Source organism: Dromiciops gliroides, chromosome 3 (assembly GCF_019393635.1).
Source record: "Dromiciops gliroides isolate mDroGli1 chromosome 3, mDroGli1.pri, whole genome shotgun sequence".
NCBI lineage: Eukaryota > Metazoa > Chordata > Mammalia > Microbiotheria > Microbiotheriidae > Dromiciops > Dromiciops gliroides.
In genome coordinates, this window is record NC_057863.1 from 589,076,400 (window position 1) to 589,092,254 (window position 15,855).

General features: G+C 38.6%; 1 protein-coding gene across 4 annotated transcripts in view; it reads right to left on the reverse strand.

Moving 5' to 3' along the window:
- Positions 1 to 15,855, reverse strand: part of KIAA0319L (KIAA0319 like) — an 87,744-nt gene that overhangs the window by 49,300 nt on the left and 22,589 nt on the right. For all 4 annotated transcript variants that reach the window (XM_043992565.1, XM_043992564.1, XM_043992563.1 and 1 more), the window contains exon 3: positions 181 to 857. In XM_043992565.1, the coding sequence (XP_043848500.1) occupies positions 181 to 857 (677 nt within the window). The remainder of the gene's footprint in view (positions 1 to 180; positions 858 to 15,855) is intronic.

Sequence of the window (15,855 nt, forward strand, 5' to 3'; positions counted from 1 at the left end):
ATAAAAAGTTAACTTCTCCTAGGTTAAATAACCCTTCTGGGAAGCAACAGTCAGGAAAAACTGTCTAGTCGTACACACCATGCAACTCCTTGGCATAAGAATACAGTGCTCTACTACAAGCACACACAACAATATGCATGTCAAGTATCAGACCAGATTTCACGGATATACCTGGCTCACCTTTGCAGAGTTGCTGGTGTTTGCACTGCCTAGATCCCTGGAGTTATTCATTTCCGAATGCAGCTTTGACTTTCTGAAGTCGGCCGAGGAGACGTTTTCTTGGTTTGGGAGGGTATTACCTCCAGGTTCAATGGCTCCTGGAATTTTCTGATCCTTCTCAGTGGCTTTACTTGACCCCCTCTCACTAGTGAATTCCATTACTGTTTCTGTAGGAAGCCCAGGGCCAAAATCACTGGAAAGGTTTCTTTGCTGAGGTTTCTTTTTGGAACTCCTGTGACCACCAGGAGATGATGACTTCCCCAAGAGCAGCTCATAATTGGATGATCTCTGGGTCCTCTGTAGTGCCCTGCTCCATCCTAGCCCTAGAAGGTGCATGGTATCTCCTTCAGGTGGGAAATTGAAATCTTCTGCAGTTTGTACTTTACGTAAAGACACCAACATGGAGTAAGAAGTGTCTGTCCTAGAGATCTGGCAGCGTTGGGGATCATTGCAGTTCACCTTCATGCACAGATTTTCCAACCACCAAAAGACATGACAGTTGTGGTCCTGGCAGCAGGCCGCCCAACATGATTGTAGAGAATGAGCTCCCTCTAGAAGCTGGAGGTGATTTTCTCCCCAAGACCGCAGGCTGACCCCAAGTTGAGTGTTCCCCAGATGGCACCTACTCCCACTGGCATCTGAGAACAAAGAACAAACACATTTTGATATGATATAAAAACAGAAACTACTGCTCAGTAGAGAGCTGTGAACATCAACAACCTTTAAGTCTATTTTGAAGACTAGTTTTTTAAGAGGGTGAACGAGCTGTCTAGTGAATAGAGTAGAAGAATGGGAAAGGGAGTATTTTAGTTTTGAAGAAATTGTTTGAAGAAGTCTTTCTACCCATTCACTGAGGGCTCCCCTCTTCCCCACTAGGCCCCCCTACATATTTTTGGTGAAACATGAAAATCTTAACCAACATGAGACATGATAAGGACCTACATTTTACCAGTAGCCATATAAGCTAACAGATCAGTGAGCTAAGCAAACCTAAATACGTCCTTTTGGTAATGGCAGAGTAAAACATTGTTTTAAGCAGCAGCTCTGGCTCTTTGTGCCCTTAACTTCTGAACAGTTTTTCTAACCTGTCATTTGAAAATATTTTATTGCTCATATTGCTTACCTTCTCAATGGGTGTGGGAGGGACTGGAGGGAAGGAGAGAATTTGGAACTCAAAATTTTTAAAGCAAAAATGCCAAAAATAAATAAATAATAACTTTTAGTAAAAGAAAATATTGTTTTATTTTGTAAAATCATCGCAGTGATAAGCATCTATGAAGGACTTAGTTCTCAGAAATGCAATGATCCAAAATAATTCCAAAAAACTCATGATGGAGAAAGTTCTCTATATCCAGGAAAAGAAGAACTGTGAAGTCAGAATGCAGATTAAAGCAAAGGATTTTCACTTTTTTGTTTGTTTGTTTTTTCTTTCTCATGGTTTTCCCCTTTCTTGATTCTTCTTTCACAACATGGCTAATGTGGAAATATGTTTAACATGATTGTACTGTATAACCTTTATCAGATTGCTGCTATCTTAGGGAGGGGAGAGGGAGGAAAATTTAGAAATCCAAATCTTACAAAATGAATGTTGAAAACTATATTTACATGTAATTGCAAAACAACAACTCTTAAGATGGGGGAAAATCATTGCAGTGGTTAAACTCTTCACAGAATCCAACCATGTCTCTGACCCATGTCAGGAGAGGGATTCTGCTTGAATGACTTGCCTGATCAGAGATTAGGGCAGGGAAGTAAGTCAATGTAGCATATTGGATAGAAAGCTGCCTTTCCATACCAGTAATGCGATCCTAGTGAGGCAAGTCACTACAGCTGTTTTGTTCCATGGTAGCTCGCTTAAAACAATAAGGTGTCCCACAGGAAGAGGAAGTTCCTCCCTAGCTTCTTACAATGATGAAGTCACAGAGCTCATTCCAAACCAAACCAAACCAAACCAACCAAACCACCTAACCTTTTACCAAACTACACCAAACCATCCTAACCTCTTCCCTAGGCTCTATCTAGTCTAGTTAGTACCACATTCTCTGAAGAATGAATATTCAATTCACATTCCTTTGTGAAGACAAATTACCTACTGGGACCAGCTTTACTTAGGAAAGTGAAGACTCCACAAACCACCAACCCTAATTTCTATTGATGTTATTTAAAAAAAAATTTTCTTATTCTGAACTTAAGCACCAAAAAAGAACATTTCCATACACACCCAAAACCACAGAGAATTCTCTATGAAACTGTGAATCTCCATTTCATGCCACTTGCTTTTTTGGTTTTTTTGGTGGGGCAATGAGGTTTAAGTGATTTGCCCAGGGTCACACAACTAGTAAGTGTCAAGTATCTGGAGCTGGATTTGAACTCAGGTCCTCCTGAATCCAGGGCTGGTGCTCCATGCCACTTGCTTTTAAAAGAATATAAAGGGGGCAGCTAGGTGGCGCAGTGGATAGAGTACGGGCCCCGGAATCAGGAGCACCTGAGTTCAAATCCAGCTTCAGACACTTGACACTTACTAGTTCTGTGACCCAGGGCAAGTCACTTAACCCCAACTGCCTCACCAAAAAACAAACCAAAAAAAAGTATATGGGGGAGGGGGCAGCTAGGTGGCGCAGTGGATAAAGCACCAGCCCTGGATTCAGGAAGACCTGAGTTCAAATCCAGCTTCAGACACTTGACATTTACTAGCTGTGTGACCCTGGGCAAGTCACTTAACCCTCATTGCCCCACCAAAACAAAGTATATAACAAATATTAATTTTAATACTACATAATAAATTTCACATTACTTTCAAAACTGTCCTGCTTCTCTGTGCTTCCTTCTGAACCTATTTTCTTTTGTGCATTTTTGAATGTTACAATGGCCTTCTTTTTCCCATTATCACTACCAAATCTTACTATACCTCTTGCAATTAAAAACTGAAAGGAAAAAAACAAAAAAAATTCTTAGAAACAAGCAGTCAAACAAAACTAATTCACATAGTGCTCATACTCAAATATGTATGTCTTTACATCTTGTATCCATCACCTCTCTTCCGGAGATATTGCACTGCAGAATTCTCAAGCCTTTCAATGTTATTTTCTTTATAATTTTTCTCCCTCCCTACCCCCTCCCCAAGACAGCAAGCAATCTGATATAGATTACATATGTACAATCACATTAAACATATTTCTGCATTAGTTATGCTATGAAAGAAGAATCAGAGGAAAAATGAAAAACCACAAAAAAGAAAAGCAAAAAAAATAGAAATAGTATGGTTCAATCTGCATCTAGATTCCATAGTTCTTTTTTTCTGGATTTGGAGAGCATTTTCCATCATGAGTCCTTTGAAACTATCTTGGACCATTGCATTGCTGAGAAGAATAAAATCAAGTCTATCACAGTTGATCAACACACAATGTTGCTGTTACTGTGTATGATGTTCTCCTGGTTCTGCTCCTCTCACTCAGCATCAGTTCATTTTAAATCCTTCCAGGTTTCTCTGAAATCTGCCTGCTCATTGTTTCTTACAGCGCAATAGTATTCCATTACATTCATATACCACAACTTGTTCAGCCATTCCCCAATTGATGGGCATCCCCTCAATTTCTAATTCCTTGCCACCACAAAAAGAGCAGCTAGAAATATTTTTGTACATGTGGGTCCTTTCCCCTTTTTTAAAATTATTTCTTTGGGAAAAAGACCTAATAGTGGTATTGCTGGCTCAAAGGGTATGCACAGCTTTATAGCCCTTTGGGCATAGTTCCAAATTGCTCTCCATAATGGTTGGATCAGTTCATAACTGCACCAACAATGCATTAGTGTTTCAATTTTTCCATAGCTTCTCCAACATTTATAATTTTCCTTTTTTGTCATGTTAGCCAATCTGATAGGTGTCAGGTGGTACCTCAGAGTTGTGTGTTTTTTTTTAAGTGAGGCAATTGGGGTTAAGTGACTTGCCCAGGGTCACACAGCTAGTAAGTGTTAAGTGTCTGAGGCCAGATTTGAACTCAGGTACTCCTGACTCCAGGGCCGGTGCTCTATCCACTGCAACATCTAGCTGCCCCCTCTCAGAGTTGTTTTAATTTGTATTTCTTTAATCAATAGTGATTTAGAGCATTTTTTCATATGTCAATAGAGAGCTTTGATTTCTTCATCACAAAACTGCCTATTCATATCCTTTGACCATTTCTCAATTGGGGAATAACTTGGATTCTTATAAATTTGATTTAGTTCCAATCTCTATCAATTTCTTAGGGCACCATAATATTCTATTATATCTATATACCATAATTTGTTCAGCCACTCTTCAGTTGCCTGAGGCAATCTAAAAGCACTTTCTTAAATTCTATTTCTTTTCTTTTTCTCCTCCCCACCCCGCTTTGGTTTCTCCCTTCAGGATCACAAAGTTTGTTTTGCTTGTAACCAACCATTCCCTTCCTGGCATTGTCCTTCCTGGTATCCTCGCCCTGCTGAGTTGGTATAATTCTACACCAAATTGTTTACATGTGTGTTTATGTCAATGTATTTTCAACCTTCTTTTGTCTTTTTCAGATAGGAGTGAGGTTCATTTTTTCATTTTTACCCCTCTACCTTTTCTTGTTTGTATACTCTTCTTCCCATATATCCCAATAATGAGAAATAGCCCTCTTTCTCTTTTCTAAGCTATTATACTCCTTTCTCCTCCCTTTTCTCCAATTAAAAACCTCAGAGCAGAACCAACCTACCTCCAGGACTTCTGTTTTTCTTTTTTAACTTCCTTAATACCCTTTGACAATAGGAAGGTCCTGAAGGTACACTGGTTTCTCTTCTCTCTATTATAGGAGTTGTTGACCTTTATTTTTTAAGTATTTTTACTTATTTAGATTTACCTCTTGGACAGTATGGTGAAACCTATGGACCCCTACTCAGAATAATGTCTTTAAATGCAAAAATAAAGCTTGAGATTAAAAAGGAAACCAACTATATTGAAATGCAGTTATCAATTTTTAAAAAAATCAATTAAAAAAAAGTTCAGAAAAGCCAGGCTAAGAACCCTTGTTCTTATTAAAATGTTAGCATGATGGGGCAGTTAGGTGGTGCAATGGATAAAGCACAGGCCCTGGATTCAGGAGGACCTGAGTTCAAATCTGGCCTCAGACACTTGAAACTTACTAGCTGTATGACCCTGGGCAAGTCACTTAACCCTCATTGCCCTGCCCACCCACCCACTCCCCGGAAAAAAAAAGAAAAAAAAAAAAGGAAAATAAAGAAAAATGTTAGCACGACATGATTATACAACTCCCTCCAATTTTTCAGATAAATTTACCTTTCTAGGTTTTCTGGTTTCTTATGCTTATATTTCAAAATTCCTATTCAGCTTTGGTTTTTATTCATCAGAAATGTCTGAAAGTCCTCTATTCCAATAAAGGCATATTTTTCTCCTATAGATTTTGCAAGGTAAATTATTTTTGGTTGTAAGCTTATCTCTTTTGCTTTTTTGGAATATCATATTTCAAGATATTCCGTTATTTACAATAGAAGGTACAGGTTGTACGAGATCTCAAATATGGTTTCTTGGTACTTGAAGTGTTTCTTAATACACATTTGCAGTATATTTTTTCTCTGATATCAAAACTTTGGGTTTTGGCTGCAACTTTTCTTTTTGGGATTCTTTTCAAGGCAATGGTCAGTGGCCTCTTTGTATATTTACATTGTTCATTGTTTCTAAAAGATCTAAGTAGTTTTTATTTACGACTTAATGAAATAAAGTGTCCAAGCTTAAAAAAAAAAATCATGGTTTTCAGGGAGTCTGATTTTGAAACCACTTAAATCCTTGACTTATTTTCCAAGCCAATTTTTAAAAATCTTACATTTTTCTTAGATATTTTTAAATTTTTATTTTCATTTCCAAATTCTCTTCCTCCCTCCATCCCTTCCCCCACCCACTGAGAAGGCAAGAAATACAATACCCATTATACATATAAAATCATGCAAAACATATTTTTGTGTTAGCCATGTTCTCCCCTCCCCTTAAAGAAAAAAGCAAGGAAAATAACAAAAAGGGGGCGAAATATGCTTTAATCTGTACTTTGAGACCATCAGTTCTCTATCTGGAGTGGGAGAGCTTTTTACATCTTGAGTCCTTTGGAGTTATGGTGGATCACTGTATTGATCAGTTACCAAGTCTTTCACAGTTAAATATCTTTACAAAATTGCTGTTCTCCTGTTTCTGCTCACTTCACTTTTCATCAGTTCATGTGAGTCTTCCCAAGTTTTTCTGAAACTATCCCCTTTATTATTTCTTATAGCACAAAAGTACTCCATATTCATATATAACTTGTTCTGCCACTCCCCAATTGATGGGTAATTCCTCAGTTTCTAACTCTTTGCCACCACAAAAAAGTACCTCAAACACTACTGTATTTTTTTGTACATATGGGTCCTCTTCCTTTTCCTTTGATCTCTTTCGAGTAAAAACCTACTAGAAGTATTACAGAGTCAAAGGGTATGCAGAGGTTTAGGGCATAGCTCCAAATTGTTCTCTAAAATAGTTCAACTATTTCACAACTCCAATAGTGTATTAGTGGACCTATTTCCCCTCTAGCATTTATCATTTTCTTTATCTGTCATCTAAGCCAGTCTGATGGGTATGAGGTCACACCTCAGAACTGTTTTAATCTGCATTTCTCTAATTATTAGTGATTTGGAACATTTCTTTCATATGACTATTGAGAGCTTTGATTTCTACCTCTAAAAACTGTTTGTTCATGTTTTGACCATCAGTTGGGGAATGGCTGTTTTTATAAATTTGGCTCAGTTTTCTACACACTTGAGAAATGAGACCTTTATCAAAGAAACTTGCCACAAAAATCCCCCCCCCCCTTTCTTCTTCTTCTTCTTCTTTTTTAGTGAGGCAATTGGGGTTAAGTGACTTGCCCAAGGTCACACAGCTAGTAAGTATTAAGTGTCTGAGGCCGGATTTGAACTCAGGTACTCCTGACTCCAGGGCCAGTGCTCTAGCCACTGCGCCACCTAGCTGCCCCACCCTGCTTTTCTTCTCATTTTGGCTACACTGGTTTTGTTTGTGCAAAACCTTTTCAATTCTATGTAATCAAAATTATCTGTTTTACCTCCTGTGAATCTATCTCTTGTTTGGTCATGAACTCTTCCCCTATCCACAGATCTGGCAAGTAATTTCTTCCATGCTCCCTTAATTTGTTTATATGACCCTTTATATCTAAATCATATACTTCTTAAATTTTTCCAATCTTTTGATTTTGTTCCAATATATCTTGATGTTTCAATAGTGATTCCATTTCTTGGGTAAAGTTCACCACTTTCTTGAGTAAGCTATTTATTTCCTAATTCTTTCTTCCAGAGTTTTTATTTTTCACCTCTTCATTTCTCCTGTGTATTTATGTAGTCCCTGTGAAAAATCCACTTTTTCCTTTGAGTCTATGTTTAAAGTTTTTATGGAGTTACTATTTCTTTTTTGGGAATCTATATATTTGCAGCAATTTTTGATACTAGTTGGTATATTCTTAGATTTACTCATCTCTCCAGCTTTAGTTCTTAAATCAGGGCTTTGTGCCAGGGCCAGGCTTCAATACCTTCTGAGCTTTTGGATGGAAGAGTTGGCCATGCTTGATCTTGCCCTGGTTTCCTTGGGTTCTTAAATTTAGATGCCACATCGCAGAGTTGGGCCCTTTGAGGTTCAGAGTTGTGGGATCTTCAGGGTCCTCTGTGGAACCTCAGGACAGTGTGTTAGGGACCTCAGAGCCCTTGGACCTGAGCTGTCTTAGTTAGCTGCCACTGTTTTCCTGTATTCCCAAGGTCTCCACCCTGGACTTTTTCCCACTTTGACTGCCAGAGCCTTTTGGGATATTGGTGTTTCTGGCTCTCTGCTCCCCTTGCTGGCTCTACTTGTGGGCTCCCTTTCCTAGAGCCCTTAGGCTTCTAGCTTTTTATACAGTTATGAGGCAGAATAAGTTACTTATCATAGTTTTTCATGGATTCCTTGATTATTTTTCAGTATAGTATGAATTTTTGGATTTTGTTGGAGCAGCTATGTGGCTGAGCAGACTACCTCCATTCCAGCACTCATCTTGGCAGGAAGTTTCTATTAGAAAACTCTGAGGGGCAGCTAGGTGGCGCACTGGATAGAGCACAGGCCCTGGAGTCAAGAGGACATGAGTTCAAATCCAGCCTCAGACATTTGACACTTACTAGCTGTGTGACCCTGGGCTTAACCCCAATTGCTACACCAAAAAAAAAAAAAAAAGAAAGAAAGAAAGAAAGAAAGAAAACTCTGAGATAAAGGAGTTGGTCCTTTAGTTTTACAGTTGTGCAGTTGTAAATAAAGTTTTGTTGGGTTTAAAAAATGTAAAAGCAAATCTTGGTGCTGTACAATTGTAGGCAACTGGGCTGGACCCTGTCTTAATGAAAGAATATTCCCAGTGGCAAGTTACTCCTCCACATGTTTTATTATCCAGGGTACCACAGTGTTTAACTGGGAATAGAACATGCCTTTATGCTGTGATTTCTTCTTCAGTTATCTTAAATGTCCTAAACACAAAAGGTTTTCTGGTTATGATGCTGAACAGAGGTTATCCAGTGGCTTCATACAGGACACTCTGATCCTGCAACAGTCTGGCAACCCAAATTTGTTAAAGTATACTACAGATACCTTTGCTGAAAGTTGCTTACCAGAGCTATTATGGTATAACTTAGAGGAAAGAAGGAAAAATAGACAGCTTGGTGATATGGCCTAAGATTAGAAAAATAAAAACAAAATGAGAAAACTATCACTAACAATAAAATGCCACTTAAAGATACTCTTTATCTATTCTAAAATAAACCTATTTTATCGAATACTAGAATTAAAAGGATCTTTAGTGATGATCAAGCTCAACCTTCCATCCTATGCAGGAATGCCCTCTACCCTTACAAGTGGTCATCCAGCCTCTGCTTGAATACTTTCAGGGACAGGCAGGATGTTCCATTGCTAGACAGTTCCAATTCTTAAAAAGTTCTTTTCATTCAGCCAAAATCTGCATTTGTGCAACTCTGACCCAGTGATTTTTGTTTTGCTCTCTGGAACTGTAATTAAATACCCTCCTCTCTTCCACATGACAGCCCTCTATGACCAACTCTCCTATTCCACTTAGTCTTCTTTTCTGGTGTGGTAAAAAGAAAACTGGTTTTGGAGTCAGAGAACTGGAGATCCAGCTCTGCCATTTACTACTGTGTCACCTTAGGCAAATCACTCCATTGCTCTCATCTGTAAAAGAGGGGCAATAGTATAGTACAAACACCACAGAGCTATTTTAAGAATCAAATGTGTTTTATGACCACTCAGTACCACACAAATCTGGGGAGTTTCAATTATTCTAGAACTGAAATAAGAACTGATGAGAGAAAGAAGCATGTATGCAGGGGCATCATTAATACCAGGCTCTAGCAGCAACTTGGCGGGTAGGTGGGATGGATGCATATAAATGTAGAAAAATATAGCCTCGGTTAAAACTCTTTTAGGCCAGCTCCTCATCAGTCTGGCAGACTCCCAGGGTCTAAAGCAAAGCGACAATAAATCTCAAAAGCAAAAGTACAATTATCTACAAAGCAGGGTTTCAATCTGGCAGAATCTCAAACTGAGCAACATTTTTGGAAAATCAGGTACCTTTTGTTGCTAGGGAAAGGATGAAGAGGTTAGAAAACAAAGAGAAGGTAGATTCAGTCCTCTTATTTAGGGCTTCACATTTATTTTTTTTGTTTTGTTTTGGTGGGGCAATGGGGGTTAAGTGACTTGCCCAGGGTCACACAGCTAGTAAGTGTCAAGTGTCTAAGGCTGGATTTGAACTCAGGTAATCCTGAATCCAGGGCTGGTGCTTTATCCACTGCGCCACCTATTTTTTTTTTTTAAATGAAGGTTCATGACATTGCAGCTATGAAGCCACAAGATCCTGGCATCTGTTTTCAGTATCTCTCTTAAGAAATACAAGGCAGATCCTAATAAATATGAAGCAGAATCTAGATTAGGTTTCATGTTTCTATGTACTGGGGAGTCCAAGTCATCCAAAAGCTTATAGAAAACTAGATTAATTGTGAGAAGGGAATGTATCAAATCCTTTTAGAAAGCCACGCTTAACTTGGAAAATGTTTAGTGACAGTGTTGTTGTCTTTGGCACTCTTACATCTTGGATAACAAGACTGATTTTTCAGGCAAACTTGGAAACAGAGCTGTTTGGCAAATGAAGCAGGAGGAAGGGGTGGGGCGGGGGTGGGGCATGGCTGCTATCTTAGAGCAATATTGGCAAAGGTTCAGGAAACATCATATTGCCCAGTGAAAGACCTGGGATAGTAATGAAAGAACGGTGATTACCCCTATCAATTTCACCTATGAAAGAAAAGAATCTGAGAGCTCCTCTCTATATAAACAAAATCTCTGCTAGAAAACAGTTTGGTGATTTTAGGAGACTTTACAGGTAGCACTTGCATCTAATCTTCTCACATATCAAAGCTGGCTTTTCCTTTAAAGTCACACAATTTGTCCATAGTTCTATATCCTAAGTAGTTCTCAAAAATGTCCTAGGTCCTCCAACTTACTCATGTCCATTTAGACGCATGATAAGTTATGTTCTCTTGGTTTGGTACCAAAAAGTAAAACCTAAATAAACAAAATCCCTCATTGATTCTACTAAGTATCTGATTAAAGCTACCTTTCTTTCCTGTAGCAATCATATAGTGGGTGATCTGCTAGTGAGTTAGAAACTGAGTCATTTCCACATTAAAATTTAAGAGGTAGTATAACATCAATTCCATAAACAAAAACTCATAGGTACAAGTCCCAAAACAAACACTGCCAAAGTTACCCCCTCCTTTTCATTGTAAATAAATTGGTCACTCATATAGCCACAAATACTGAAATGGTACCACCTTCCTCCCTCCATTTTCTCCCTACTATTGTTCTTTACCAGTGGGGAGTTTCAAAAAGCATGGCAGAAGGAGACAAAGTCTATAAGAAGCAGAGTTATGTACTATGCAGCTTGGAAAAAGCCAGGGTTTACCAATGCCCTCCTTCTTTTCAAAAGGCACAACACATCCCTCCCTCACCCCCACCTCCTGCCCTCCAACCGGCACAGGTAAGAAATAAAGGTGGCAGTTATCACTTAAAGCAGTTATTTGAAAAAAAAAAAAAACAATTCCTATTCATTGCCTTTGCTCTCTGGGTGCCTGGCTTTGTTCAATACCTCATGGGTTAAGTACATCATTTGTTAAGTATTTTAGTTATTTGCCTGTTTGTTTAAAAGTTAGTAAGGAACCAAATGACTTTTTGTCCACAGTGTCAACTTTTCTACTCTTTGTGGTGATTTTTTAATCCCTTGAGTATAAATCCCAAATGCTTTGTGGCTTCTTTCCTATGTGAACCTGGGCAAGTCACTCACTTCTCTGAGCCTTAGAGTCCTCAACCAACCAATCAACATGCATTTATTAAGCACCTACTGTGTATCAGGCACAGTGCTAGAGATACAAAGAATAAAACAGTTCCTACTCACAAGGGGATAACAAGTACATATTAAAATATATAAAGCATAAAAATAAAGTGCATAAACACGAATCAATACAAAGTAGTCTGATACAAGGGAGTTATGGAAAAAAAGACACTTCTAATGGAGGAGATCAAGAAAGTGAGTGAACTTCATCTTAAAGGAAGGAACAGCTCTAAGGGGAGAAGGAAGGGTAGGATCCATTTCAGGCTTGTAGAAACGCAAAGGCAAAGGCCCAGACACTAAAGAGGACAGGCCATATGAGGAGCAGAGAAAAGGGTACCTTGGGTTGATTAGAGTTCTAGAAAGGGAGGAAAGCCAGGCTGTGTAGGCTTTAAAAGCTAAATAGAAGAGTTTATAGTTTATCATGGAGTCAGTAGGAAGTCAATGGAGTTTATCTGAATAAGGAAATCACATGGTCATATCTGTACTTAAGGAAAATTGTTGTTTGTCCTTTGTTCTTGAAGAGGACCAATGACCTCATGAGGGCGATGTCTAGACTTGTGAGTGAAGTGGATTTAATTGAGGCAGAACCGTACAAAGTGGTCAGCTTCACTCTCGCCTCCAGTCATGGAAGTCCAGTAGCAAAACAAAAGTCAGGGTGACTGGTGATGGCCCAGGATCTTAAGGAAAATTAGTTTGGCAGTGGAATGTATGATGGACTGGAGGGGTGGGGACACTTGAGACAGGGACACCAAACAGGAGGCAACTACAATAATCTAGGCAAGAGGTGATGAGGGTTTGAACTAAGGTGGTAGCTATGTGAGTGTGGAAAAGGGGTCAGATAGGAAATATGGAGGTAGAAAGGCAAGATTTGGCAACATATTGGGTATGTGGCATGAGAGAGAATAAGGTGTGTAGGATAGTTGGTGCCATTGACAGAAATAGGAAAGTTTGGAAAAAAAGGTTTTTGGGGAAAAGAGAACTTCAGTTTTAGACATGTTAAATGTGAGATATGAGGGGCAGCTAAGTGGTGCAGTAGATGGATCACTGGCCCTGGAGTCAGGAGGTCCTGAGTTCAAATCCAGCCTCAGACACTTGATACTTACTAGCTGTGCAACCCTGGGCAAATCACTTAACCCTAATTACTTCACCAGGAAAAAAAAAAAAGTGAGATGTCTTTGGGATATCTGAGTAAGAATTTTAAACAGGCATGCCAAAGAGATCATAAAAAAGGGAAAAGGACCCACATGTACAAAAATATTTACAGCAGCCCTCTTTGTGGTGGCAAAGAATTGGCGTGCCCATCAATTGGAGAATGGCTGAACAAGTTGTGGTATATGAATGAAATGGAATATTGTTGTGCTGTAAGAAATGATGAGCAGGCAGATTTCAGAAAAACCTGGGAAGACTTAAGTGGACTAATGCTGAGTGAAGTGAGCAGAACTAGGAGAACATTGTACATAGTAACAGCAACATTGTGTGATGATCAACTGTGATGGACTTAGCTCTTCTCAGCAGTACAATAATTCCAAGACAATTCCAAAGAACTCATGATGGAAAATGTTCTCCACATCCAAAAAAAAGAACTGTGAATTCTGAATGCAGATTGAACCATACTGTTTCTTCTTTTGTTTTTGTTTTTTCTTTTTTGAGGTTTTTCCCTTGTGTTCAGATTCTTCTTTCACAGCATGACTAATGCAGAAATATGTTTAATGTGATTGTACATATATAACCTATATCAGATTGCTTTCTGTCTGGGAGAGAGAGGGGGGGGAGGGAAGGAAGGGAGGGAGAAAATTTTGGAACTAAAAATTTTATGAAAAATGTTGAAAACTATCTTTACATGTAACTGGAAATTAATAAAATATTTTTATGATTTAAAAAAAATTTTAAACAGACAACTGCTGATGTAGAATTAAAGCTTTGGGGAGAGCCTAGGGGTGGTGGGGGAGAGGGAGAGAAGAGAGAGGAGAGAAGAGAGAGAGAGAAAAATATATAACTGCTCATTAGTAAAATGCAGACTCTGTTACTATCTACTTCACAGGGTTCTTCTTTTATAGGAGGCTGGCCCTTCTGAATTCCCCCAAATTCTACCATCTTCTCTCTTGATTATCTCCAATTTATCCCGATAGCTTCTTTGTACATAGTTGCTTGTATGTTGTCTCTTCCATCAGACAATGAGCTTCCTGAGAGCAAGGACCTGTCTTTCTCTTTCTTTATATCCCCAGTGCTTAGCACGGGGCCTGGAAAATATTAAAGGCTTAATAAATGTTTATTGGCTGATTGACTTTTGGGAGGATCGAATAAGATAATATAAATGAAAGAATGTTATAACTATGAAGTTTCTATATAAGTGTGAGCAACTGTTACGGCTCCACTTAATCTGTCCATGTAATTCCAGTGAATTTTGGAGTCAAATTAATGGAAAAAAGACACATCTTAATATAAAATATTTATTTCTAGACACATGATTGAATAGAATCAGGAAATACACTGCTCTCATGGAGAGTTCAGTTAAGAGTTGTCAGTCTGGCAGAACCTTCTCTAATGTCTGAAAACAGTGAGTCTCTTCACTAGGAGATTTTGATAACTTGGGTAAACTGCAAAACAGCAGTGACTGTACCATATCCCCAGATATACAAGAGAAGAAAAGCTTAAAAAAGAAAGAAACAGTAATGTATGTCTCCATCCATCCATCTATGAATACATATATGTAATGTAAGGTACAGGAAAAAAAATCAACTATCTCCCTGACTCTTCCACTCTCATTTACATTTGAGTTTACTTTGTTCACTGATGTACTTGCTTAAAAGGCCAAGGTCTCCCATGGTATCCGGGGCCATCTCTGATTGTCCTGAGCTCTATCTTGCCACTGGACTCAGATGGCTCTTGGAGAAAAGAGTGAAGCTGGTGACTGTGCACAGCCCTTCCTCACTTAGGTCGAATTCATTGCAAGTCATGACATCTATCATGGTCCTCTCCCGGAACAAAGGACAAACAGCCATCACTGAGGAAGAGGAATCTTCAGGATTCTTTGAATTTTGAGCAACAATTCTGATCCCCCCCCCAAAGGATTCTAGAAGAAATTCTAAACTGGTATCAACAAATGGCCTTAACTCAAGTGATGGTGAAATAATGATTTACAAATAAAACAGCAAAAATTCAACTTGAAGTTTCTTGGCTTTCAGCCTTTTGTGTCAGACTCAAAGTAAACTTAAATGTATTATTTCATTTTTTTGGATTGAAAAAAGGAAGGGTAGGGGAAAAACACTCCTGCTTTTTAGTCCCCCCCAAAAAAAAGACAAAAGAAATGCTCATCAATGAGTGGAGGAACACAGTAGAGTGAAATGGAAACACCTAAATCCAATATTCAATAAATCTATTTATTCAACACTTACTAAGTAACTGTGTCCCAAAAGTCTTAGTGTAATTTAAAAGTTTTAAGATGAAAACTACACTAAGACTTCCAGGACACATTGTACATAAGGTAGTAATAATAATAACAGCTGACATTTATAGAGCAATTTAAGTTTTATAACATATGTAACACAGTTTATTGCATGTGTGGTTCACAACCATGCTATGAAGTAGGTATTGCACATATTATCCTCATTTTACAAATAAAGGATCTGAAGCCTAGAGCAATAAGATGACTTGCTCAGAGTCATAGCATTAAAACCTGGATTCCTCCCTACTCTTAAGTCTATTCCTCTATCCACAACACCAAGCTGCCACATGTTTATTTTATCTGACCTTCACAAAAACACTGTGAGGCATGCACAGCTGGTATTATTACATCCAAGTAAGTACAAAGTAAGTAGCATAACACATTTTTCTCAATAAAATGAAAGCTCCCTGAAGGCAGCTCCCTGATTCATTTTTTCCTCTGAATTCCCAGTCCCTAGCACAATGCTTGGCATACAGAAGGTACTTAACAATCAATCCGTAAGCATTTATTAAGCACTTGCTATTTGCCAGGCACTAGGTTAGGTGCTACAGATACCAAGAAAAATGGTATCTCTAATCTTCCTACAAGGAGCTTCCATTCTAATGAGGGAGACAGTAGGTCCATCCATAGGTACATACCAGGCACATACAGAAAAGACTGAAAGAAACCTAAGAGGCCTAGGCATTAGATGTTGGAGGGTCTGACAAAGCCTCTTGTCAAAAGTGGCAGTGC